Source organism: Lontra canadensis, unplaced genomic scaffold, assembly GCF_010015895.1.
Source record: "Lontra canadensis isolate GAN:19392208 unplaced genomic scaffold, GSC_riverotter_1.0 scaffold19, whole genome shotgun sequence".
NCBI lineage: Eukaryota > Metazoa > Chordata > Mammalia > Carnivora > Mustelidae > Lontra > Lontra canadensis.
In genome coordinates, this window is record NW_022631013.1 from 13,055,217 (window position 1) to 13,082,867 (window position 27,651).

Here is a 27,651-nt window from a genome sequence, read left to right on the forward strand (position 1 = left end):
TTGTGATCTCTCTCTGTGTCAAATAAATAAAATATTTTTTAAAAATACCATTCCCTACCAAAAGAAACCAGAATTCGTTGGAGAAACGGGTGATTCAAGGGTTGGGACAGAGAAACTCCAAGACCAGTAGAAATATCTTGTGCCAGAAAGTAAGGACATGTTCAAAAGAATGATGTGGACATGCTAAAAGTACCCAGAAGCCAACTTAATGGGGTTCCCACCTGCTCAATCTCATAAAACTTGAACTTGAAAATAAATGATAGTAGCAGATTCTAATCTGTTGAATAAAATGGGAATCTACAAGTCTAGACTGATATAAATAAATAAGTTGGTAGTGTGATGAACAGGTAGTGTGATGATACTTCTAGTTTTGAAGTATCTGCCCACAAAATAAGGGCCAGGTACAAAGGTTCTTTCTGCTGTAAAAACTTTATTGGGACAACTGGTGATGTCATTTGTTGAGTCCTGAAAGAAGACGATGTGGGTAGCAGAGATGAAAGGACCTGAGCTCTTGTCCTTCAAAAATACCCTGCTTTGGGGGTGCCTGGGTGGCTCAGTGGGTTAGGCCTCTGCCTTCAGTTTGGGTCATGATCTCGGGGTCCTGGAATCGAGCCCCACACAGGGTTCTCTGCTCGGCAGGGAGCCTGCTTCCCCCTGCGTCTCTGCCTACTTGTGATCTCTCTCTCTGTGTCAAATAAATAAATAGAATCTTAAAAAAAAAAAAATACCCTGCTTTGAGTCCACGTTCTAAGGTCGTGCTTTGGTCTTTCTGCCGTGGCAACTGCCCTAATGCCACACAACCCTTTCTGCGCCAGCGAGGGGCGGCGTACCAGAGAGGCAGGCGGAGGAGAGAACCGTGGCCCCCACCGCCTCACCCAGCGGAGGGGCGGGGCGAAGAGTGGGCGGAGATGGTACGCCTCTGTGCTCTGGGGAAGAGGGAAAAGGGCGGTGTCGGGTGGGGCGGGGCCACGCCGTCTCCGCACACGCAGGGCGGGGCTGGTGAGGCCACGCCTCTTCCGCCTCGCTGTTCTGCCGCCGCGCGTGGAAGGCTGGCTGGGCCCGGGCGGGGTCTGTCTAAACTCTCCGCGTCGGGACTGGCGAGATGACGGCTGAGGTGTTGCCGAGTGCGAGGTGGCTGTACTGTGGGGAGCCCGACGAGAGCCAGAGAGCAGTACTGGGTAAAGACTGCGGAGCCGGAGCAGAGTTCCCCAGAACTCCCTCCCTTTCGGTCTGGATCCCTCTACAGGCCTCCTGCCCCTGTCGTGCCCCTTTCCCAGCTGCGCCAAGACCCCCTCTAGTCTCCTCCACTCCTTGGGACTTGGCCAGGGCTCCTTTGTCATCCCACCAGCTTTCTGTCACCACCTCCTAGCTGGTTGAGGACATCCCAGGCACCCTCCTCTCCAGGGCTGTACCAGTCATCCCGTCACTCACTCACACCTGCCCAGCTTCCTTCTCCACCAGGGAGAGATTTCCCCGTCTCTCTAGGTCTGGGCTAGGCCTCAGCTCCATTCCCCTAGTTATTTCCTTCCGTCGCAGCCCTTTGGCAGCACTGGCCTCACCTCCCCATCACGTCTTCCCAGCTGAACCAGGACCTCCTTCACTCCCCGTTTAGGTCAGGACCTGGACTTCCTTACCATTCCCATTCCTTCAGTTACTCCCTCCCAATAAACAGCCCAGCTCTTCCCCACCATATACCGTGGGTCCATCTACTCTCATCTCATTCTTGGGCTGCAATCTTACAGTCCAGTTCTCCAATGGGAAGTTGCAGAATCCAGGCAACATGCGTTTTACTTTGTACAAGAGCAGTGACTCCACAAACCCAAGGAAGAAGAGTCAGCGCATCCTGGTAAGTGCTGCAGTAGCCAGCTGTCTCCCCTGGGCTGGTCTTGGCCCAGAGGGCCCTGGGTGTGGATGGATGCAAGAGGGAGGAAAAGGAGGGGAGGGATAGCAGATGAGCCTTTGAAGAACTCCTGTGAGTCCCCAGCAGGTTGGGGTATGGGACAGGCTCCATTCAGCTATGTACTTTTGGTGAAGTGGTGCCCTTCCCTTGATTTGTCCGTTCAGCAAGCTTTTATTGAGCCCTCACTGTGGCCCAGTGCTGTAAGGTGCAAGGGGAACCGCTGAATCGCACCTGGCCGCACTCCGGGGGAGCTCCTACTCTCGAGCAGGGTTTCTCAGCCTCAGCACTATTGTCCTTCTGACCAAGATAATTCTCTGTTGTGGGCCAGACTGATGCCTCACAGGATGTTCAGCACCTCTTCTTTGTGACATCTAGAATGTCACACGTTCCCAGATGCCCCCCAAGGGGATTTGCTGGGTTCAAAATGGCTGCTTTAGAGAGGTGAGAACTGGTTTTAAGCTCAGCAACTCATACAGGCAGACAAGCCAAGAGCTGAGCGAGGGAAAGTGAGCTTGGAGAAGTCTCCGCTTTCCAGAAGGCCTTCCTGGGGGAGGGCGCGGCAGAGCTGAGCTCTGGAGGATGGAGGACGGTTTGACAGCTGAGGTTTCGCAGTCCAAGTGAAGAGAGTAGCAAGGATAAACACAGGGAAGCAGGAAAGCTTGGCTGTGATTGAGGTGTGAATCACCAGCGTAATGCTGGTGTGTGGTGCAGCCAGTGTGGATGGGAGCAGTCATGGGAGAGATGGGCGAAGAAGTTCAGGAAGGGCTTGGACTTTGGGTCCAGGAGGTAGTTGACAGAACCATTTTATTGCATACCTCTAAGTGCTGGGAGCTGAGGACCTCTCTCCTAAGGCCTGAGGTACAGCTCCCCCAAGAACTTTTAAGACCAGCTAGAAACCAGCATTATCTGGGGCTTCCCTTTCAAAAGTCCTCTTGCCTTTCTCCCAGAGATGCCCCAGATTCACTGGGATAGTGGGGCTGGATCATCTCCCAGAGGCTCTCTAGTTCTAATCCACTTCGGTTTGGATTCTAAAGCTTTTGCAAATGTGGGAAGAGGGGACGAGATGCGTAATACGTTTCAACATTGGTTCTAGTGGTGCTTTTTCCCTTTTCATTTTAGGCTGCTGAAACAGACCGACTGTCCTACGTAGGAAACAATTTTGGGACTGGAGCTCTCAAGTGCAACACTCTGTGCAGGTAGGGAAAAGGATGGGAGAAGGGGAGGAGAGTGATGGTGAGCCTGGCACTGCTGGTTTTGGTCTTTTTTTTTTTTTTTTTTAAGATTTTATTTATTTATTTGACAGAGATCACAAGTAGGCAGAGAGGCAGGCAGAGAGAGAGAGGGGGAAGCAGGCTCCTTGCTGAGCAGAGAGCCCGATATGGGACTCGATCCCTGGACCCTGAGATCATGACCTGAGCCGAAGGCAGAGGCTTAACCCACTGAGCCACCCAGGCGCCCCCTGGTTTTGGTCTTTATTTTAGGGGGAGTGGGGGAAATCTGGAGAGGTTTACCATGTCCCTGTGTTCCCAGAATCAGGGGCCTTCACACCAGCATGCGGACATGCCTGAAAAGAAAAAAATGAGTTACATTTGTAGGATTTCCTAAAACCTCATTTATTTGTAGTTTTCTTTAAGATAATTTTTTAGGGGCACCTGGGTGGGTCAGTGGGTTGGGCCTCTGCCTTTGGCTTGGGTCATGATCTCAGGGTCCTGGGATCAAGCCCCACATCGGGCTCTCTGCTCAGCAGGGAGCCTGCTTCCCCCTTCTCTCTGCTTGCACCTCTGCCTACTTGATCTCTCTGTCAAATAAAAAAATCTTTAAAAAAAAAAAAAGATAATTTTTTAGGGGTGCCTGCCTGGCTCAGTCAGTGGAGCATGCAACTCTTGATCTCAGGGCTGTGAGTTTGAGTCCCACATTGGGAGCAGAGATTTTTTTTTTTTTTTTTAAAGATTTTATTTATTTATTTGACAGACAGAGATCACAAGTAGGCAGAGAGACAGGCAGAGAGAGAGAGAGACGAGGATACAGGCTCCCTGCTGAGCAGAGAGCCCAACACAGGGCTCGATCCCAGTACCCTGGGATCATGACCCAAGCCGAAGGCAGAGGCTTTAACCCACTGAGCCACCCAGGCACCCCTGGAGCAGAGATTACTTAAAAAAATTCTGAATAATAAACATTTTAATTGAGATATAATATAACATGACATTAGTTTCAGGTGTATAACATAACCATTAGTTATTCGTATATGTTGCAAAATGGTCATCACAATAAGCAGTTATCCATTACCATACAGAGACTATTTTTTCTTATGATGAGAACTTTTAAGATTTATTCTCTTAGCAGGTTTCACATTTGTAATATTGTTAACTTTCACATATATAATATTGTTCATTTGTATATAATAAATATATATGATATACTATTGTTAAATACAGTATTGTTAATTACATCCCCTTAATTATTTTGTAACTGAAAGTACCTTTTGATCACCTTCATTACTTTGTAATATTCTTTATAACTGTTTGGTTCCCAAAAGGCAGCCTAATTAATAGGCCAAAGCTTGCCATAAGTTTCTGCTGGAGCTAACAAAAAAAGGATCTGGTAGTGTCAAAGGCTCCAGGGTTTCCATACAGCTCTGCCACTGATCACCTGCTTTGAACAACTCTGCCTTCTCTAAGCCCCAGGCTCCCCATTGGTGCAGTGATGATTGTCCACCCAAGCAGCCTCTGACTGTCAGGCACTGGTATAACGCAGACAGTGTCCCTCTGATAGTACCCAGCAGTGAACCACAAAACAGGCCCTTTCAAAGCCCCCATGGAACCACCCTGATAGAAGTCAGATTAATTTGTATATACTTAAAACTGTTTTAACACCACATCATGCCTTTCCGAAGATTCTCTAGTTCAGACTGGTCTCCCCATAATTCCCAGTTTTACTTGTCTTTGCCTCCATAAAATTTATGTGTGCAATAAATGCTAGTGTAATTCTAGATTCTTATATCTAGAAACCCCAAAGCATTTCCCACTACGGCAGTGAGCCCAAGTGTAATTGACTACCAGAATCACCTGGGAGCTTCCCCCGCCCTTTTCCTTCCAGAACCACCTCGTGAGCTCCCTCATTCATTCTCTCCTTTCCCTCTCATGCTAAGAATTGCTGCTATAGGGAATTAACTTTCCTCAGCAGCAAGTGGTGTGTTCCGCAAGTATATTGATTGGGGCAGAAGGACCAGTGAGAACTTTTAAATAGGAAAAAGGAAGTTGTATAAACAATATGTTTGAATAACTGATTGTCATTGGTATTATTCCTTCTTTATTCAGGCATTTTGTGGGAATTCTGAACAAGACTTCTGGCCAGATGGAGGTATATGATGCTGAGTTGTTCAACATGCAGCCACTGTTTTCAGGTAGGGCCTAGTCATGAAGGCTCACAAAAACGCTGCATATTTTAGGTTTGTTAGATGAGTTAGTTTTTGATTTGTAAAACATATTTTGTGGTTATTTTTTAAGGGCGCCTTCCTGGCTTACTATGCTCCAGGCACAAGTTAGGGGTTGGAGACGTCGCAAAACAGTCACAGGTCCTGTCCGTACAGCGTTTACAGATTTGAGAACAGAAAATAGTTTTCTGGAAGCAGTCTCATTCTTGATCTCCTAAAGCACTTTTCTCTTGACTGCTGTGATGCAGTGACCCCTTACATCTGGCTTTCTATGATGTGTGCATCTGCTTACCTCTTCAATGATGTTTTAGTCACTTTTGTATCTCCCTAGCTGCTCAATACATATTTCAGTGAATCCAAAAAAAAAGTTTTAGTTAAAGCTGCTTGAACAGGTAAGCCTGACGATTCACAGACCTGTACCCCTGGGGCTAATAATACATTATATGTTAATTTTAAAAAAAGCTACTTGAACAGTGATCAGAGCAGAATATTGGAGGGCATGTCTGATATTTTTTTCATTCAAAGACCTTTCTTAACTCTTTGCTGTTCTAGTTGGAGTAGAGGTCTTAGGGTCTCTAGCAGGAGATGGAAGTTACTTACAAGTTGGACAGTAATTTTCATGTTGATAAGTCTCTACACTTTCTGTTCAGGAGAGAATCCATTTTTTCCCTAATCCAGTGGGAGAGCTTGTACTGCTTCTCTGCTTTGGCATCTTAGAATGCTCTGGTAGAGTGGAATCTTCCAGAATGATAGGTCAGAGGGTCAGACCCAAGGGACTCCTGTTCCCTAAATCTTAAATACTGAGACCACAGTGGGGCGGGAGGTATAGATGAGGAAGGATTGTTAACAGTCATTGGTAGATCTGTTTAATACCTTCCGAGGTAGTAATTCAGCTTTATTCCCTCAGCGCAATGGTGTCAGTCCTTTTAAGAATCTGAAGGACCTGGACCTTCCTGGAAACTTATATAATATTCAAGAATATATATGAGATTTTGCATATGATTGTAAAGGGCTCTTGAGTCCTGAAATCCATCTGTGACTTTCCTAGGGGTCCAGAGTCCATAGGTTAAGAATTCCTTGCTTTTTGAATACAGCTACATTTAAATTATTCTCCAAATCCTTTTCTGACTTCTAAGGAGGCAAAGGAAATTATTCTTTAATGTGTTGATCAAACAAATTTTTGTTTTTACATGTAAAAAAATTGTAAGTAATGGTTTATTTTAGCCAGCATATATATATACACATACATTCACACATGCAACATTTATTGATTCCTTACTATGTGTTAGGCACTGTTCTAAGCACTTTCAATGCATGTCATCATTTACTTCATGTAATAACTCTCTGGTGGTTTTATTGATGACGAAACTGGCACAGAGTTTGAAGGAGACATATTGCTGATATATATGTATGTTATAATACAAAGTAACTTATAATACCTTAATACAAATAGTATAATTATATGTTAGTAGTACTAATATAATTACACAACTGGTAATTATACATTACTAATATTAATATAATGTATATTATAATTACATTATGTTAAGTTATATTATATATATATCTCATATATATGGACTGGGAGTGCAGTTCAGACAAGGTCACTCTAGAGCTTATGCTCCTGTCCACTACTGTGTCCTGCCCCTATATGAGTAGTTTATGGGAGATCAGAGAGAGCGTCATGTAAGTAACATACCTCACATTTATGTCTGCCTTTAGGTCTTTTGTAAGGAAGTCAAAACTATTTACTGGAGATAGCCGAGGACTTGATTTCTAATCCTGTCTAGGCCACTGCCTGGTGAACTGACCTGGGATACATCATTTCATTGGGAGGCTTTTTCCTTATTTGTAAAATGAAGAGGTTGGATTAAATGACCTTTCATTTGACTCCTTAATTTATTCTCCATATCCTCTAACTGTATACTAAAGGCACAGACTAAATGTTCACAGAATCCATCATGTTAAACTCTGGGAAGTCCTACAGTAAAGAAATCCGTTTTTCTTAGATTAAGCCTGAAATAAATATTAATCCCTGTTATAATCTGTGGGTCTTACAGCTTGCTTTTTATCCCCCTCTCTGTTTTTTCTTGGTTTGTGTTTTGACAGATGAATCAGTTGAGAGTGAATTGACACAAGAGAGTCAGACCAAAAGTTTTAGAGAAAAGGTAAGTGTGACAGAACTGAGACATGGGAGCTGAAGCATGTTCCCTCTAGGACCGCGTTTCTCCGTGCAAAGTGAGCTGGCTGAGCAGAGGGCTTTTCCCAGCTCACTGGGTCTGCGGTTCCCCGGACGGTCTACCTGTGGAGACCTCTCGGCCTCATGGAGCGCTGTCCTTCCGTCTGGGGCAGCTAGACACAGCTCCGTGCCGTGTTCGGAACTGGGTCGCTGGGCTGACATAGGTGTAGTGTAACACTTGATTTTGGATTTAATGCAAGTTGCAGAAAATCCTGGCTGTAGCCTGGAAGCTCTCACATTAAAACAAAGTAAACTTCAGGATTTTCAGCGTGGATGATCTCACCCCAGATGGCAAGTCAATTGAGGCTTCAGCGTTGCCTGGAGCGCTTGTTGAGGAGGACGTGAGACTGTCCTCAGGCTCAGTGGGAGAGAATGAGTGATAAGCAACATCTGCTGTGAGTGTAGGGCTGGAAGACGGTAGGCTGTGCGCGGAATTTACCAATCCTCAGTCTAGTCCGGGCTTTCGCCATGCAAATGGACACCTTTGATTTGTAAATAGCCCATGACAGTTTACAAAGCGAGTACTGTTAATACAAGCCTTTGTGATAGAAAGGTATGAGTCCCCCCCCAGTTCACAGGTGAGGGAGTCCTGGCTCAGAAAGGTGGAGAGTTTCCCCACAGTCACACAGCTAGGAGTAGTCGTGCCCAGCCTGTCCCCAGACAAACCAGATTTGTCGCTGCACAGATGGATTCTTGCATCGAAGCCTTTGGAACCACCAAACAGAAGCGGGCTTTGAACTCCAGAAGAATGAACAAAGTTGGCAGTGAATCTCTCAACTGTGCAGTCGCTAAAGCTGCGGAGAATATTATTGATGCAAAGGGTGTGACCGGTAAGCAGCTGGGACTCGGGATAAGAGTATGCTCACAGAGGCTGCTTCCTCTTCTCTTGAGATCTTTTACCTGCCCCACAGATGGAAATAAGGGGCATCAGGGCTGGATTCCTTCCTGCCTCTCCCTGCGCTCCTCCTTGGGGAACAGACTCTGGATATAGTAAGACCCGTCTGCCTGCAGGGAGGTCATAGTCAGGTAGAGGAGACCAGTGCAGGGACAGGTGTGTGCGTGCTGTGTCTTGGGCACCAGGGTTCCAGTTGGCGGGGTGCAGAGGGAGAAGACCTCGGTCTCAGGGTGGTCACAGGGAGGTTTGGGGCAAGAAAACTGATGTGAGGATGATGAACTGAGACAGTGCTTCCCTATGGGATCAGTGGATCTTTTTCTGTTCTTAAACTTATGAGCAGCTTGAGCATTTAATTATATTATTGAAAAATGTATTTATTGCTCAGATGCATTATAAGAACATAAGAGAAAGTTTACATAAGAGCAGTTTTTCTATTAAAATGGGATTTTAGGGGCGCCTGGGTGGCTCAGTGGTTAGGCCTCTGCCTTCGGCTCAGGTCATGATCTCTGGTCCTGGGATCAAGCCCCGAATCAGGCTCTCTGCTCAGTGGGGAGCCTGCTTCCCCCTCTCTCTCTGCCTGCCTGCCTCTCTGCCTACTTGAGATCTCTCTCTGTCAGATAAATAAATAAAATCTTTAAAAAAAATAAGTAAAGTAAAACGGGACTTTAGGGGTACCTGGGTGGCTCATTTGGTTAGGTGGATGACTCTTGATCTCAGGTCTTGATCTCAGGGTTGTGAGTTCAAGCCCTGTGTTAGACTCCATGCTGGGCGGGGAGCCTACCTAAAAATAAATAATAAAATAAAATAAAATGGAATTTTATTAGTTTTTAGACCATCTTTTTAAACCCTGAGATTATATAAATATTTCCCTATGTTTTCTTTCAGTATTTTCACAATTTTACTTTTAACATTTAAATCTTAATGATTTTTTTTTGGCATATGGTACAGACCTAATTTTACATTTTCCAAAGGATTAGCCAGCTGTCCCCAGCTCCATCCTTTTTTTGTAGATGATTTAAAAAGTCATCCTTCTCACTTGAGTACATTCTGTCGGTTCTGTTCAGTTGTCCTTTCTGTTCCTAGGGCAGCACCAGGCTCTGGATGTCAGTAGCCTCATCTTCCAGCTTGTTTTCTGATGGGACAAATTCCTGCATCCATCCTTATTTTTGACAAACATTGGGTAGAGTAGCATGCCTTTTTTCCCCAGGTGATCTTAAGAATTCCTTTGTCAAATTGCCTCAAAATTCCATTGAGAATAAAATGGAGAGAATCAACATCTTCTTTACAATATTATATTTTCTTATCTGGAACATAGAAGTATGTGTCTCCATTTAGTTGAAAGCATAAATAAACTTTTGAATTTTTTTGTTCAGTTGACTCTCAGCTGTCAAAGGACATTTAAAAAGAAAAGAAAAAGGGGCGCCTGGGTGGCTCAGTTGGTTGAGCATCAGACTCGTGATTTAGGCCCGTGGGGTGCCTGAGTGGCTCAGTGGGTTAAGCCTCCGCCTTCGTCTCAGGTCATGATCTCAGGGTCCTGGGATCAAGCCCCACATCAGGCTCTCTGCTCAGCAGGGAGCCTGCGTCTCCCTCTCTCTGCCTGCCTCTCTGTCTACTTGTGATCTCTCTCTCTGTCAAATAAATGAATAAAATCTTTAAAAAAAACACCTTTAAAAAAAAAGAATTCACTCATTTCCCATCATTTTACCAGATGAACTATTAGAATGTTCCTGTATTCCTCTCTGTCTATGTTTATATGCTTGCTTAATTCTTTTTTTAATACAATTGTTTTTTTTCTTTCTTAATTTTTTTTAATTTATTTGACAGAGACAACGGTGAGAGAGGGAACATAAGCAGGGGGAGTGGGAGAGGGCAAAGCAGGCTTCCTGCTGAGCAGGGAGCCCAGTATGGGGCTTGATCCCAGGCCCTTGGGAACCATGACCAGAGCCAAAGGGGCACTCAATTACTGAGCCACACAGGTGCCCCTACAATTCTTTTTTTTTTTTTTTTTTTTAACAATTTCATTAACTTATTAGAGAGAGAGGGACAGCACAAGCAGGGGAAGCAGCAGGCAGGAAGAAGCAGGCTTCCTGCTGAACAGGGAGCCCAATACGGGGCCCAATCCTAGGACCCTGGGATCATGACCCAGGTTGAAGTCAGATGCTTAACTGACTGAGCCACCCAGGCGCCCTAGCTTACTTAATCCTTACGTGGTTTTTCTTATAGAGTCGTTCACAGTTTTATATTCTTATTTTTCATTTTTACTCACAATTTGTGGAGTTTTCTGGACGTTAAGCCATGAATGGCTCTCTTCCTCACTTTTAGCTTCTCTTATATTGTAAATACTTATTAGCTCACCTGTCCCTCCCAGCTACTGTGCGGGCTGCTTGAGGGGAGCTGTGCTGTGTGTGCCTTCTCCAGGGCCTGGTTAGGTTTGTGTTATGAGTGGACGTCAGCCTGGTCAAGCTGCATTGGCAGAAGCATCCTGATTAGAAGTTTCTGGGCCAATTAATCTTGAGTACACAAGTTACAGAGTACTGGGGAGCCTGAACCCAAACAGCATGATACCAGCACCATCTCTTCCTTTATTGAAAAGCTCTGGTCAATGACGCCATCCATGACGACCTGCAGGATGACTCCCTCTACCTTCCTCCCTGCCATGCTGATGCCACCAAGCCTGAAGACGTGTATAAGTTTGAAGACCGTATCCTTGTTGCAGTAGAAATGCTGCTTTATTTCCCAAGTTGAGAGGCGCACATGTGAGTGGGCAGACAGGCTCTCTAAGGACGTTGCTGGTCCCATCACGCTCACAGAAGTACTCGCCCTGGCGCCATTGCTGGGAAGTCAGCTAGGCTTCCTCACCAGCTGTGGGACCGGCCCTCAGCCTCTGGGAGTCCAGCCCATTCCTCAGCAAAGTGCCAGATAACCCTCAAGCTCAGCCTTGGCGGGGGGCACTCTCTGTGGGTAGTCAAAATAAGACTTTCACGTCAGCCCTAAGTCTAGGGCAGACTGATCTGTAAAACGTAGAGCATAGAATTTTCCTACTGGTCGGTCTAGTCAGAAGGAAAATAACTGCAGTGGCTTTGTAATCAGCTGAAGAGGCAAAAAAGCCCCGGCAGGGAATGGACTCTGGGCTAGGAGTCTGGAGAACTGATTCCCTGCGCTCAGCCCCCTAATACTGTGTGGTCTTCCCCAATCTGAGCCTCAGCTTTACCATCTCTAACATGGGGCCACTCTGAGGTGAGCAAGCTCGTTGGATGTTTCCATTTTGGTCAGGTTATGTTCTTGACTTGTCACTAGTTCTGTCCACCGCGGAGTATGAAGCTCTTCAGAGCCCCTCCGAAGCTTTCAGGAATGTCTCCTCAGAGGAAATACTGAAGATGATTGAAGAGAACAGGTAACGTCCTCCCCCGCCCTGGGGTAGATGGAGTGTCTGAGGCAGTGATGTCAGAACTCTCTGACAGTAGTCAGACATGAAGCCGACCTTTAGGGATGTCCGTTGGTAGGGGTGTATGTCTTTTCAACATTTGAACATGAATGAGCCAGTGTTTTCTTGAAAATGGCCTCTGTCCCAAGGCTGTGGGTGGCATTCAGGGGAGAGAGAGGTAGCCTCTGAGTGCATGGCGCCTTTGGCTGAGTAGAGGGTGGTGAGGTCTTGCGGTGTGGGGCTTGGAGCCTGAGCTGCCCTGGTGTCCCCAGTGTTATGCTGACAGTGATTGTCCCTGGCAAGGCCCAGGTGCCAACCTGTGACTAGGTGCTAGTGGACACTTCATACATAAAGTCACTTTATACACAATATACATAAAGTCAAATTTATGGGGGCACCCTGATGGCTCAGTTGGCTAAGGGTCTGACTCTTGATTTCAGCTCAGGTCACGATCTCAGGGTCGTGAGATCAAGCCCCCACTTCCAACCCTGCACTTACCAGGGAGTCTGCTTCTTTCCCTCTCTCTCCCTCTGCCCCTCCCCCGCTTGTACGCGAGCTCACACTCTAAAAGAAATAAATGAATCTTTAAAAAAAGTTAACTAATTTAAATAGTGTGTGTTTTAAAATACTCCCCTGTCTCCTTTGGCCCTTCGAGCAGCTTTTCTTTTACAGGGACAGTGGAATTTTCTTACTTTTTGAGTTCTTTTCTTTTAATAATTTCATCTTGAGAAAATGAAAAATTGTCAACCCTGGGTTGGTTCCCAAGTTTTCAAGAGTGCTTTTTTTGGTTTTTGTTCCAAAGATACATGTGCAGAAAAGCTTATTCCTGGTTCTTGGTTGTCTTTGTGTAACTGTGGCTGCACAGCAGGTGCAGGAATGAGCTCTGGGCTGAGAGTCTGGAAATAGAGTCCCTGAGCTCTGCGAGAGGTAGTGCGTGGTCTTCCCTCTCAGAGCCTCAGTTTTCTTATCTGTGAAATGAGGCTGCTATAAGATGACCTTGAAGAGCCTTCTCACCTCTGAGTTCAGGATCCTCCTGGTGGTGGAACAGTACATAAAAATAACGGCTAACACTGAAGGAGCTCTTACATGTGCCAAGTACTGTTCTAAACGCTCTCCTTGCATTGTCTCATTCAATGCACCAAAAAATCCTAGAAGGAGGCTACTATCTTTATCCTAAATTATTAGGCGGAGATGGTATACAGAGATGTATAGAATATAGAGACTTGCCTAAGCCACTAAAAGGGGGTTTCAAACCCGGGCAGTCTAACTCAAGAGCCTGAGCCCCTGAGCACAACATCAGGATGGGGCGGACTGTCTGGCAGTCGACTGTGTTGGCAGACTGTGCCAAGTCCGTTCTGCTGCCTATGAATAAAGTTTTATTGGAACACAGCCATGGCCATTCATTTGTGTATGATTAATGGCTGCTCTTGCACTACAGGGGCAGCTCTGAGTAGATGCAGCCAGAGACCACAGGGCCCACAGAGGCTGGAATATTTATTGTCTAGCCCTTTAGTGCCCTAGCCCTGTGCTCGCTGTGTTACAAGGAGCATTAGCAGGATGGCCCTTCCTCGACTGTTGTGTATCAGCTGTGGCAGATGCCTGCTGTTTTCATTGTGAGGGGGAGTGGCTCCTGACAGCTGGTCTTAAATGCATTCCTCCCTTGCCCCCCCCCCCCCCCCCCCTCTTTTTGCCCCCGCTCCTTTGTCATAGAAGCATTGAAGTCTTTGCCATCAGATGAGGAGAGCCGAGACCGCCAGGCCCGATGCATATGGTTTCTGGACACGCTCATCAAATTTCGAGCACAGAAAGTGATTAAGCGGAAAAGTAAGTAGACATTTTATTCTAGTTATTTTCAGCCTGTTACTTGTGTAACCGGCTCTGATGAGAGAAGAAAAGCCTGTGCTTGTGCAGATCTTTCGTTCTGTATAACGGGTTCCTGTGGGCGCCACCAGCATGCCGAGACAATTGGCCCGGCTCTTTCCTCATCTGAAAGTGGGGACAGGCTGGGTTGTATGATTGTTCAGAGCTAACATTGACTGCTCTTTCTTCTGCATTGGGCAAAGTATAGTATCCAGTCAAATCAAATGAAAATTTTAAGAGACGGTTGGACAAAGGTCAATCCTGTGGGGAGAAAAATCGGCTTTGCTCACATGAAGGCTGGTGGCAGGGCTGTGTTGTGTCAGCTAATTTCCGACTGAGAGAGAAGAGAGTCCATTTCCCCTGGCCACCCGTGTCACCTTCAGTGAGGGCTACGGCAGGTGTTGGGGGGGTGTCCCACACTCCTATCTCCCCAGAGTTGGAAACCCACCTGTGGTTTCAGGCCCAAGCTGGTGCCGTCTCGTTACAGTGCTGGAGCCCCCAAGAGTCTGTATGTTGTCGGTACTTGGTTATTGCTCATTTGCACGTTCCAGTCGCCCTTCTTTCCCTCTCCCTGGGCTTTTGCCACAGTCTGTGTTGCATCTTATGAATTCTGTGACATCAGGCCTCATCGGAGTCTGTTCCTCCTTCTCATTGCTGCCCCGTCACAGATGTCTCTCAGGCGCAGGCAGCCTGCAGGCTGAAGTACCCTGAGCACGTTTGCATTGGCAGGTGGCTGTCCTGGTTCACAGGCCCCTGCTTCTCTTCCCACACGGTTCTGTTCCTTGTGGGGGCGCAGCTGTTGGCCTTTTGTCCCAGCTCATGGAGGAGGTGTGATATGAGGGTTTGGAAACAAAACGAACGCACAAACTCACCTTTGTGTTGCAGGTGCCCTGGGACCTGGAGTCCCCCACATCATCAACAGCAAACTGCTGAAGCACTTCACCTGCTTGACCTACAACAATGGCAGGTCAGGGCTTGATTTCCGGGGCTTGACTTCCAGGGCTTCTGCCTGTGGAGGAGAAAGCAGGCGGGAAGGGTTGGGCAGGGGCATTAGAGCATGGATTGGCTTCCATGTCCGCAGACACTGCTGAGGAGAGCACTCATGGCCATTTGCAGCGGCCTGGGGTCAAGGTAGTTGAAGAAACACTACATATTACATGCTCTGTGCCCCTTGGAGAAGTTCCCATTAGCAGCTCTAGGAAGTCCTGCCATGGAGACTTCTTTCAAGGAATCCTTCCTCATACCCCACAGAACCGGTGTTCCATGGGAAAGCAGTGGAGCAGAAAAGCATAGGCCAGTGTGATGAGTTTGGGGAAAGGACCCAGAGCAGCATATCTGGCCTTCTTTCCTGCCCTTGGCTCGGAAAGTGTTTCCTGCTCTGAGGAAACATCAGCAACTGGGTTTGGGATGACTGTTTTCCCAGCAGCCCAGCTGATCAGTTGGGTCAGGCTCTGAGAGTCCTTATCATTGCGAGACTCTAACTCTGTCTGGGGAAAGTATACATGTGGCTTTCTTTGTCCCACCTGGAGGGGATGCTGGGGTTGCCTCACTGCTCCACTGTGTGTGATGGCGTGGGCACCATGACAGGACCTCGAATGGTGCTCAACTTTCTTTTCTTCTTCCCAAGATGGGAAGACATTGTGTGTGTATGAGAACAGGCTTGGATGTTTTTATTTTGCTCTCAGAATAATCATCTTATGCACTGTCTCTCCTTTACTTCCACTGCCTTTGCAGCCTGCGGAACTTGATTTCAGATTCTATGAAGGCAAAGATCACTGCATACGTCATCATACTTGCCTTGCACATAAGCAACTTCCAGATTGACCTGACAGTGTTACAGAGAGACTTGAAGCTCAGTGAGAGAAGGTGAGCAGCATGGAATTACAAGCTCCCTGTGGGGGCTTGATGTATTTCTAGTACTACCGGAAAGCAGGATGTACCATCGAGGGAACTGGGGATGTGTAGTATGGACAGGATTTGGGACCGGGAGACAGTTGTCAGTGCCCGAGTGAGTAAATAGATGAGCAACCAGACATTTTGAAGTAAGCCTTGTCTTGTGAGGTGTAGTATTAAGTCTGCGATGATCTCAGTGATTTCCCTACAAAACAACGGGAGAACCCTCAGTTAGAGAAGTCAGTGACTTTCCCAGGCTCACACAGCCAAGAAGGGGAATAGTTGGCCTTCAGGCCTGAGGCTTCCCTTAGCATTCTGTCCCTGTGTACACAAGCAGTCTCGGAATTACTGTCACTGGGGAGAGGAGGCCTGTATGGTCCAAGGGGTGGAGCCCAGGGCTGGGCGTTGTAAGAGAACCCAATCTCAGCTTAGCAAAAAGAACTTTCTGAGTCAGATGGAAGGGGCTGCCAGGCAAGGTGTGGGAAGCACAGTGGGGCTGCCATTTGCCAGGGATGTCACACAGCTTCTGTAACCTAGCAGCCCTGCTGAGCGGCAGGGACAGACTGGGAGGGTCCTGGGAGAGTTGGCAGAGTTGTGGTCTTGGGCCCTTTACAGCCCTGCCAGGAGGGATTCAGACTAAGTAGGGGGCCGAACTTCTAGGATCGTGAACTGCGGGTATGTTGGCCTCTGTCAGTGGTTTCGGGGCATCCAGTGTCCAAGGCTGCCAGTGTTCCAGGAGAGCCTCTGAGAACACCTCTGTCTGGACTCTTGTAGCAGTCCCTGGCGGGATTCTCCTCAGGGCTGTCCATAGAAGGCATTCTCACAGGCAGTGAGTTTGAAAATAAAAGAGAAAAAAGGTACTTGGAGCCTGTAAAAGCTCTACCAAAATTCTAGCAAATGCTCGGTCCTGGTTATCAGAAGTAAACAGAGTTGTTAATGGTGTCAGGATAGCCTGGTTTTCCATCACTTATATGGATATTTTCTAATGACGAGACATTAAATTGAAATTGTCTTTCTGATGACTCTGGATCTTGTTTCCTTCTCTGCTTTGCTCTGGGGGCCACGTTGGGGATTCTTCATGGCCAGGAGTGTGATGTGCTGCTCCCTCCTGTCAGGCCTTCCTGAGCAGACCTGCTGAGGACGTTCTGCCCCATTTGTTCTGTGTTTGTTCCTTAGGATGATGGAGATCGCGAAAGCCATGAGACTGAAGATCTCTAAAAGAAGGGTATCTCTGGAAGCTGGCAGGGAGGAGGATCACAAACTGGGCATCCTGTCCATCCCACTGCCTCCAGCCCAGGCCTCAGAACGCCAGTCCAAGCGGAGGAGAATCACCTAGAGGCTTGCTTTCTGCATGGAGCATTTTGGCCACACACAGCCACTACTTCTATTCATTTCCATTTTTATTTTTAAAATGAGAAGAAAAAGAAGCCTTGCCTTGGTGTGGGTATGAAGCCAGAAGGCAGCATCTCAAGTTGTGCTGTGTACAGTGATGGCCCTGTTGGACTTGACCTCTCTTTAGTGTGGCTGTGATTGTGAATGGCAGCCGGTTCCCGTGGGAGGGTGGGGCCTGGGGAGGTCAGAGTGGGCAGATCTTACAGGCTGCACCCTGGGGCACATCTAATGGATAATGTAAATAAAGAGAAATGTGAAGGGCCCCTGGAGTGCATAGTGAGGAGGTTACAGCCCAGCTGGGCTGGGAGGAGGCCTTAGGCATCATTAGTAGCTAAGCATGGGCCGCCCCGCCTTGGGGCTACTAAAGGGGCCCCGTGAACTTGAGGCTGCTGTCAGAAGTGGAGCCAAATCAGAGGATGTGATCAGCGCCTTCCGTCGCTCTGCCTGGCTCAGGCCACACAGAGGGCAGGGGGCAGCTCTGAAAGCTCCTTCCTGAGAGAGATGAATCAGAGTGAAGGACAGAAAACACATTGTTCTAGCTCTCCTTCAAAGGGGGTTTAATGTGTGGACAGAAAGCTATAGGATTATGAAAGGCTGCACGTGTGGGAGTCAGGCGGCGGCCTCTGGAGCTGTGAGGTTTGAGGGCGCACAGCTGCTGCTGCTTCCTCAGGCAGGCGTGGACACCCACTGCTCCCCAACACTGCCGCTGGACCTCCTGGGGCTGGTGACTGGGCCCCACAGTGCTGAGGGCAACCTCCCCTGCTTTCAGCACCCCATTTCCACTCCTGGGCTGCTCAGCACAAACAGCCCAAAGACCGGGAAGCTGGTCTCCATCTTGCTTCCTCCTTCTGTGAACGTTTGACCCTCGAACAACCCAGGGTGAGGGGCACCATCCCCTCGCAGAGTCAATCCGTGTGTCGTTTTGACGCCCCCACCCCCAACTTGGGTAAACAGTTAACACATACTTCGAATGTTACACGGATTACATCCTGTGTTCTTAAAGTAAGATAGAAAAAAGAGGATGATAGGAAAATACAGTGCTTTTATTTATTGGAAAAAACTTCACACGTTCAGCGGGCCCATGCTGTTCAAGAGTCAGCTGTAATGTCATGATTTTCTACCAGGTGCATGTGTTACTTCTGTAATCTGCAGGAGTAAATGAGTTTTATTTAAGAAGATGAGAGAAGCTACTGGAGGATATTGTTGGAGCGTCAGGGCATTGAGAGCAAGATGGGCGCATCGTTCATCTTGCAAACACCAGACAGGTAGTGTTTTCATAAGGAGGAGTGGTCTTGGGTCCCTTCGTGTGAGTGTATTTATAGACGTGAAAGCTTTGGGGGAAGGAAATAGATTTTTTTTTTTCTCTCCTGAACTTTTGAAATTATTCTTCCCACTACATTTGTAATTGAGCCCGTGGAGGTATTCTTCTTCCTCTCTTGGGCACTGTGTCAGACCTAAACATGTTAACTGGTGTAGGATGTGGGTTTTGCTAAAGTGACCCCCCTTGAAGTCTTCATGAGACTCTCTCAAGTGCTTAAAATTGGGGTCCCGAGGAAGACCACCTTCCGAAATCTGTCTTGCTCTTCTGCCTGGTTTCACCCCTGCGCTCTGGCAACCCCGGATAACAGGTTAGAAACCAGCCCAGCATCATTGGGATCGAGGTCCCCCGCAGCCCCAGGTCAGGGGCTCAGGGAGAGGCTTGTGCATCGGGCGTTGTCTATTGGGTTTATGTGGAGGCCAATCTGGCATCACCTTATCCTGGAGACATAACAGTCTGCAGAAAAAAAGATGAGAGCTGGGTAGAGTCTCTAAATATTAATAATAGTGATGCCTTTTGCCACACATCTCCAGAGAGCTCGGAGCAGTGCAGACATTACTCATCGTTAATTTTCAGTGTTCTTGGGTGAGAAGCTGATGGCAAGTATTATCGTCTCCATTCGGGGCAGAACGTAGCAAACGCTTCAGATAGTGGAGCTGAAGTCAGGAGTGGTTCTGACTAGACACTGACTGATAAAAAGGTTGGAGACGTTTTGGGTCAATATAATATTCTTCTACAGTTGTACATTTCACTCACATGAACTTGCCTTCCCACATTTTGCTCCACGGCATTAATGAGGGTCTACTGTGAGCAAGGTGCAGTGCTGAGCACTGTGATTGGAGGTGAAGTTTAATCTCCTTATTCCCATGCTTTAGGCCTTTGGTGATAGGGCTTCTACCTGCAGGGCCCACATTAAGTCCCTCAACCCTTGGTCTTCCACATTCCTCTTCCTGGTCTTCAGGGTCTCCTCATGCCTTCTCCACTTCCGTGCCCTTATCTGGGCCCTTCTGCCCAACCCTGCCTGTGTCCCTGTCCTATCCTTCATGGCCTGCCCCACAAAGCCTGCCCTGACACCACCCCACTGTATCCACAGCCGGACGTGAACTCCAACACCAAACATGGCCAGCCCCTCTGCTGTGGCCCTTACTAATCTCTCCTTGGTATTTTAGTGGTTTCCTTGCTCATCATGGACATTCATGACTGGATCAGAGATGGTCCGGTCCATCCTTGCGTCTCTCTCAGTGACTTGCCCCCATTAGATATGCAAGTACTCATTGGACAAAGGAGTGAAACTGCCAGGGGCGGGGGGTGCAGAGGACCAGGGCAACGAAGGAACCCCCGCTGGGCCTGCCCCCTCCTCTGGTGCCGATCCCTGAGGCTCCTGGTGGCCTACAGGCCTGGTCTGTCCTCTCAGCACCCACGCCCTGTTCCACCCCATCCTTGTGGTTGAAGGTCATTCTCTCCACAGCATCTGGAGAAACAGGAGAAAAGAGAGACATGAGGTGTTCTCGATCTTCGTGGATCTCTGTTGTGCAAGGCCTCCTCCTGCTGGGAGGGCTCTCTCCAGAGTCTTCTCCATTCCTGAGCCAACTCCAGGCTGGGACCACCACGTGCTCCACCTGCAGCAGGTTGTGCGAGGCCGGGCAGATCATTTAATCTTCCCATGGTGTCATTCCCCCATCTGTTGAGGGGGGATAATGTGTTTGAGGGTAACCTACCTCTGCGGGAGGCTTATCGACTTAATGCCGAGCTGTTCACTTTAACCCGAGGCAGTGGGGCAGACCCGGCAGGTCAGGCCGGCCGGTGCGGACTCAGCGCTGCAGCCTCGCAGTGGCCCGTGGCCGCCTCGGGACACCTCGGGTGTCATGTTCTCTGTGGCCCGTGGCCCAGTGGCAGCCAGGTTGCTGTCAGCGACGTGTAGACTCTCCTCCCTGGGCCGGTTCAGGTGGCCGATGAGCGACATCTGGAGGGCTTCTGGGGCTGTGCTGCTGAAGGGGGAGAGGCCAGACCCCCGTTGTGGGCAAGGCTAGGGCTGCCCAGGATCCGCGGGAGAGAGGGTGCCGGGCCACTGGGGGACCGTCCGACTTGGCCATGTGGCCCGGCGATTTGCTTTACTTGGGCTCATTGACAAGCAATGGGAAGGTCATTGGATACTCACCTTGGGGCTATGATCTCCCAGAAGGGGCTTTTTCTCTTTAAAAGGAGCCTGCTGGGAGGCCCAGGAGCCGCGTGGGGAAGAGGGGAGGTGCCAGTGCCAGGAAGAGCAGCGGCTGATTTCTCTCCTTGGACGATTCCCCTCAGCTCTGCTCCACTGGTAAGTTGTGTTCTCCTTCTGGAACATATCCTGCTTTCTGTAGATTATTCTCAGTAAGGGAGCTGGGCTTTTAAAAATTGTAGCGGTTTTAAAAATTAAGTTTGTGATTGCAGTCACCATACAGTGCTGTATGAGTTTCAGGTGTGCAATAGAGTGACTCAGCACTTCCCTTCAACACCCTGTGCCCTCCTTAATCCCCGTCACCTGTGTCACCATCCCTCCACCCTCTTTGGAAACCATCATTTTGTGGTCTATAATTAAGAGTCTGTTCTTGGTTTCTCTTTTTTCTTTGCTTATTTGTTTTGTTCCTTTAATTCTGAAACTTCTTTAATTCTTAAATATGAATAGAATTATATGGTATTTGTCTTTATCTGATTTATTTCACTTAGCCCATACTCTGTAGTTCCATTCACATCATTGCGAATGGCAAGATTTCCTTGGTTTTATGGGCGAGTAATATTACTAACAGTAGTATTTTTCTTATATATTTTAAAATCTGTTTCCATGGTATATTCTTGAGCTCTTAATTCTGTGAAACCTGTTTAAGTGAAGGTTCTTTCAGTTTTCATAATTGCAACAATTTATTGCAATTATCTTCTCCAGCTTAACTTAATTATTTCTCATGTTTTCAGTTTCCAAATTGTGGTATCTTTGAGCATTTTTTATAGAAATGCATAATACTAAGTTTTAGAACTAAATTGCCAACAGGGTTTCAAAATGATGAGATCATAGGATGTAAGACCTGGCCCTGGACATCGTTCAGACTGAGCCTCTCTGAGGTTTTGGTGGGGCAGTGATGTTCTGAGAGGGTAAGGAGCGCTCATGGTTACCCATAACCAGTGACAGAATCAGGACTCGAACCCTTGTCTCCTAACTCCCTTGTCCGTGACTCTCCAGTCTACCCTATAGGATTTAGTGTCTGAATTACAAGTGAGAATGAAAAATCACGTTATGATTTTGCTTTTCCATGTGCCTTAATCTGATTAAAAGTGAGTTATTTAGCTTTAGAAATGCCTGTGTCTTGTACCACATTGGTCCTCCTACCTAGATTCATTTGCCCACCTAGAACGAGGATCCTTAAAGTGTGGTCCCGATCAGCCTTACCTGGAGCTTGGTAGAAATGCAAAAGCTGAGCCCCACCCCAACCTACAGACACAGAAACTCCAGGCCTGGGGCCCACCTGTGTTGTAACAAGCTCCGCAGCTACTGGGGAAAGTCAGAACCCCCGCCTGGCAGGACGTAAACCCGCCCCCTCCTCTGCCCCCGTGTTTGACACTAGCGCAGGGACGTGGGGGGCTCTTGTGGATTTCGCGCTGTCCTCACTGAAGAAGGAGCTTCTCTCTTGCTGTTGCCAGTTTTTGATGTTCATCCCCCCTCCTCCCCTCTGCTTCCTTCCTTCTGCACAACCCACAAGCACAGGCTCACCCACACACACCCCGCAGGAGTGAAAGATCTGTGGGTAAATAATGATAGTAAATAGGAGATTTCAGTAGAAACGGGTTTGTTGACCAAACGTCCCAAACACTGGATGGAGTTCATATGTTTCCTACTTGCTAGCCCTCTAAGCGCCCTGATAAATTCGGCTGTTGCTGACCATATTGTACTGTTTTCTGCCATTTGTTACCTTACCTTCTGTATGCATGACATATGTTTGGTGTGAGGGGAAAATGTATTGGGATTTAGAGTTTACCAGGAGGTAGAGAGTATGTTCAGAAATGTTCAGCGGTAAGACAAGCCAGCTGGGGATAAATACATGAGAATCATCTGTAGTGAAAAGTGGAAGCCTAGAGATGGCGGGCAGGTGTAGTGGAGGAGGGCATCATGGAAGACTTCATAGAGGAGGTAGCATTGGAGTGAGTCTCACAGGGAGGCGGGGGTTTGACATGGGGAGTTTGGGGGTGGGTAAAGGACATTCCGGGCAGAGGTGGGAAAAGATAAAGGCATGGCAGGGGCTCTCAGTGCATTTTGTTGGGACCAGGGGTTATTTGAAGGTGGTTCGAAGGAAATGAGGCTATTCAAGTAGGTCAGTGCCAAAAGGAGAAGGATCTTCAAACACCCACTTAGGAGTTTGTTCTTTATCCTGAAGGCAATGGGGAGCCATTGAAGGGTTTTGAATGAGGGCAAGGCATGAGCAGACCTGTGCTTTTAGTAACATTAATCTGCCATCAGAGTATGAGTTAGGAGGTGAAGGGGAAGTGGAGAAGCTTTGTTTTTATTTTGTAACTGTTTTGTGGCAGTATGTTGATACATTGAGCCATCATCTTAATGTTTAATTAGGAGGTAATTGCTTTTCTTATGGTGGTCATTAGATTTTGATATAAACTTCTAGGGCCTAGATTATTGTCCAGGGAACACAGTCCTAACTCCATAATGAGGGATCTGCAAGAAAATAGAAATGGCTAAATGAAAAGGCTTTATAGAAACTTCCAGAACTAACTCCATCCTTCCTTGTTTTTCGTTCCTAACATTTCTTTCAAACAAAAAGTGTATTCATTTTACTCAGTAATGGCCTGGTAATGTCAGGTCACATAAAATCTAAACAGCAAGCACCTGCAGTGTAGCTCGCTCTTGCTCCTTCCTCCTCTGCCTCCAAAGCTGTTTTCCCTCTCAGTCGTGGACTGATTTTGTCAAAGCACCTGAGCCTCGCTCATTTCCCAAGGATCTGCCTTCTTCCGGTGGCGGCTCCAGTGGGAATAGTTGTAGTGGACTGGGATGTCGTGAAGTTACAGACGTGCCGTGATTTCTAGTATTTGTCGAGTAGAGAAGACTCTGTTGCCGGTTACAGAAGGGCGGTATTTCTGGGGCCTGGGCTTTGGCTGGCCTGCTCTGTTGGTTTCAGTCATTGAGTCAGTATTCATGAAACATCGATTAAATACTGAAGACTCCTGGTGACTCAGAACCCCCAGGCCCCGCTCAGGATGTTCCATTCCCACAAGGGATATACATAAGTAGTCGAAGATAGTTTTGAGAGACGGAAACTATGGACAAGCAGACAAGCCATGGAGGCAAGAGCTTACTGGCAATGACAGCGTCATGAGCAAAGCCTCAGGGGAAAGAACAAAAGGGAAGAGGGTCCACGGGGCTGGAGCTCCCTGGGAGGTGGAGCGCAGGGAGCTGGAGGACAGTAAAGAGGCTGGAGAGCCAAGTGGGGCAGCCTTGAAGTTCTCTAAAAAGCACCAATCTGTGAAAATAGTTGCTACCATTTAGAGAATCCTTCTCACCAGGCACTGTTGTAAGTGGTTTCCACGCATTAACTCAGTCCTCACAACAAGCTTGTTCCCCACTGGGAAGACTGAGTTACCAAGGGGTTGAGGAATAGATCTAGTAAGTGAGAGAGCAGCGATCTGAGCCAGCAGGACTGGCTCCAGAGTTGCACTGCAGACCCTAATCAGTTATCCTAAGGGTTACGGGGTGACATCCTAGGGTTTGAGGCAGCGGCGGAATTACATCTTAGAAAAATTGTGTGGGACACCTGGGTTGGTTAAAGTAGCCACCTCTTGGTTTAGGCTCATGTCATGATCTCAGGGTCCTGGGATCTAGCCCCAGTCAGGCTCCTGCTCAGTGGGGAGTCTGCCCAAGGATTCTTTCCCTCTCTTCCTCTGCCCCTCCCTCATTCATGCTCGCTTGCTCTCTCTCTCTCTCTCTTTCTCTCTCTCTGAAATAAATATATCTTTTTTAAAGGATTTTATTTATTTATTTGACAGAGATCACAAGTGGGCAGAGAGGCAGGCAGAGAGAGGAGGAAGTAGGCTCCCTGCTGAGCAGAGAGCCCGATACGGGGCTCGATCCCAGGACCCTGGGATCATGACCTGAGCAGAAGGCAGAGGCTTTAACCCACTGAGCCACCCAGGCGCCCCTGAAATAAATAAATCTTAAAAAGAGATTGCGCTGTGGTGTGGAAATGGTTTGTCAGGAGAACAAGACGGAAGCAGGGAGAGCAGGTGCTCCGTGACCCCTGTAAGAGACCATGTAAGAGCCTGAATGCGTGTGCTGGCAGCAGAGGTGGCAGAAGTGGAAATGCGGGAGATGTGGGGGAGGTCACAGCAGCAGGGGCTATAAAGTGGTTGGGTTTGGAGGGGACAGTACAGAGGCTCTCAGACCAACAATGCCCTGATTCCGGGCTGGAGAACTGGATGTTCACCATGAACATGATGAACATGTTCATCCTATTCTGATGTCGGTGCCACAGATGCGCCCCAAGGCGGGCTGGCTTGTGGCCGTCCCAAGAGAACCGATCAGACCTCAGAGCTCTCTGCCAGTCAGAGCATGGAGCCGAGGTGCAGACCTTTGACCCCTTCCAGGTCTGCAGAGGGGAGAGGAGGGGGTAGAAGGGAAGGGGCAGGGCTGCTGGTGGGTGCGGGCTCACCCGGTGCCATTCTCCTGGGAGCCTGTGTTCTGTCCTTGGGGCTTTGATTCTCTTCTTAGAGACTTTCAGTTCCTAAGACAGGTGTCATTGTGCGCAAATAGTAATAATGAAGATTTAAAGAAAATGAGTCATTACTGCCCATAGCCAGCGTCCAGATCAAAGTTGTTTTGCGTCTCCTGCCTGCTCTGCCCAGCGTCACTTTACAGTTGTGCCCAGAGCGTAGATGTGGCTTTATCGCCTGTGGTTCACACCTGACATTAAAGTAACTGCTGTTTCTGGATTGTTTTACAGTTTCTTGATGTTTTTTGGCATGTCAGCCCCCAGGATGAGCGGTGACTTACCCATTCTCCGTAGTCCGTGTTTAGTTTCTCGTCCTTCGAGATGGTGCCTCACTGAGCTCCTGTGGCCTCGGCTTTTCCTCCCTTCCTCCGGCAGAATTCCAGCCACGGCAGTTCCCCTGTCCTTTGAGAGAGGGGTGACCCCAACTGTGCACTTCCCTGTGTGGGCAGGGCCAGAAGGCAGAAGGCATCCTGAGGGCTGCTCTCTGGCTTCTGGGCTCTGTGGTTTCAGTGACCCCCTCTGAGCCGGGGTGGCACTCACTGACCGTCGTCGGCAGTGCTGCCAACGGCTGCCGTCCCCCAACAGCTGATGTGGTTTCCTGAGTGGTTTGCTCTAAGGTGGGCAGTTGTACAGGAGAGAGAAGAGGGTTCTGGACAGAATGCTTAATTAGGGCTTAATTAAGCCCGCCAGAGTGGCCTGTTGAGCCCTCACATGGGATCCACAGGGGCAGGCGGCACCTGGTGCTCTGGGCTGTGTGACAGCCATCAGCCATTCCCAAGCCCTGGGTGGTGATGGGCAGGACACATGCCATCCCGCTGGTGGGCAGAAGCTGTTTCTTAGGCTCCCCAGAACATTCTAGATGTCCTTGATTCGTGGGCCCCACCCCCTGCCTGGTCCTGACTAGGAGTTACTTATCTGGGTGTCTCATGGGCTCTGTCATAGTGGGGACTGTCTGATGAACCTGTCTCTTTGACCATGGCCAGCACGAGGCCCAGCCACAGGCAGTGCTGGATGAGTCGAAGGAAAGGCGTAGATTTGGGACCCGATCCCTTGACTGGCTGTGCAGATCCTGAAGACGGGAATCTGAAGACTCAGGACTGGACTTGCAGAGGCTGGGGCCCCCAGTCCACAGCCAGAGCTGGCTCTGTGGGAGGATGCGAGACCTCTCCAGCCAGGACAGAGCCCCATGTCTTAGGTCGCAGAGGCTGGAGCTCTGTGGATCGGGTGGGGCCCAGCTCTGGAAGCAGTTCTGTTTCTGGGCTGCACCGTGTGTCAGCTGATGGATTTGGGATCCTGCCTTCCTTGGAGCAGCGGTGGGCGCCCTGGGTCTGAATTTCCCGGGCAGTATACTTGCTGTGGGTTTCGATTTGGGGGCCTGCGCTCTCAAACGTGCCCAGAAGCTACTCAGGGTTGGTTGGCGTGTAAGGATGTTTGATGACTTGGTGGATAGTGAAAAACAAGTCTGGGCTTGGAGTTTAGGCTCCACCTTTTTGTGAATTACGTCCAGGTGGTTGTCAAGAGAATTTTTCTGAACCAGAGGAGGGCATTTGCAAAAACCAACGAGTCTACTGGGAGGGAAAGAACTTCATACTGGATGTCAAGCGCGCACCAAAGACTGTGGGATCTGGTGGTATCTGAGCTGGAAAGGCCCTCCCTGGGATCGAGCCCTCCCCGATCCTCTGTGGCTGTGCGGCAGCAGGGGACAGCTGTTATCACCAGAGTCCCAGTCGCCAAGTGTGAGTGTGTGGCCCCTTTCAGGGTGGATCTTTTGGCTCTCTTGGCTGTGTTTGGCATGGGTTGGCCACATATTCTTTTGGTAAAATAGATACACATAAACTTTACCTTTAAAAAACCATTTAAGAATGCACCATTCAGGGGCATGAGTACGTTCACAATGTTGTGCCACCATCACTGCGATCTGGTTCCTGAACTTTCTCATCACGCTAAAGCAAACCCTGTACCCGTCAAGCAGAAACACCCTGTTCCGTCCTCCCCTGAGTCCCTGGCAGTCAGTCATCTGTGTTCTGTCCCTGTGGACTTGACTACATGTTTCATGTGAACAGAATCACACAGCATGTGGCCCTCTGTGTGGCTTCTTTCACTTAGCCTACGTGTTTGAGGTTCATCTGGTCACGTGACCGTACACCTGACCTTTGAACAACGTGGGAGTTCGGGGTGCCCACCCCCTGTGCAGTCTAAAGCCGGCCCTTCCCAAACTTCTCGTATCCTACTGTTGACTCGAAGCCCAAACAGCTGATTGACACATATCTTGTGAACACACGATGTATGTATTATGTAGTGTACTCTTAAAGTAAGCAAGAGAAAAAATGTTATGAAAATCATATTAAAGCACATTTAAAATACTGCACTGTATTTATTGAAAAAAAACACATACGAGTGGACCCGTGCAGCTCAGACCCAGGTTGTTCAAGGCTTGTGTCCGTAGGTAGGAACCTGATTTGTACCTAGAACCCTAACAGCAGGGCACTCTGGAAATCAGTGTGGCTCCCCAGCCTCTAGTGACAGGAAGGGCCCCCTAGGAGATGGCAGTGAACAC

At 48.4% G+C, this 27,651-nt stretch overlaps 1 protein-coding gene across 1 annotated transcript; it reads left to right on the forward strand.

The window, feature by feature from the left end:
• Positions 1-1,066: 1,066 nt before the first annotated feature.
• Positions 1,067-17,298, forward strand: POLR1E (RNA polymerase I subunit E). The gene is made up of 13 exons (XM_032860616.1): positions 1,067-1,178; positions 1,743-1,846; positions 3,020-3,096; positions 5,218-5,303; positions 7,443-7,501; positions 8,258-8,402; positions 11,061-11,168; positions 11,765-11,861; positions 12,246-12,250; positions 13,587-13,715; positions 14,637-14,718; positions 15,486-15,617; positions 16,821-17,298. Exons 1-13 carry the CDS (start codon positions 1,103-1,105, stop codon positions 16,978-16,980), a joined length of 1,260 nt encoding a protein of 419 aa, XP_032716507.1. The 5' UTR covers positions 1,067-1,102; the 3' UTR covers positions 16,981-17,298.
• Positions 17,299-27,651: the final 10,353 nt, after the last annotated feature.

What these genes read in the sequence shown, in the direction of transcription:
- POLR1E (XM_032860616.1), top strand. Translation starts at nt 1,103, where the DNA reads ATGACGGCTGAGGTGTTGCCGAGTGCGAGGTGGCTGTACTGTGGGGAG. An exon ending in GAGCCAGAGAGCAGTACTGG is followed by an intron (nt 1,179 to 1,742) that starts GTAAAGACTGCG and finishes GCAATCTTACAG; the next exon opens with TCCAGTTCTCCAATGGGAAG. An exon ending in CGTGTATAAGTTTGAAGACC is followed by an intron (nt 11,169 to 11,764) that starts GTATCCTTGTTG and finishes ACTTGTCACTAG; the next exon opens with TTCTGTCCACCGCGGAGTAT.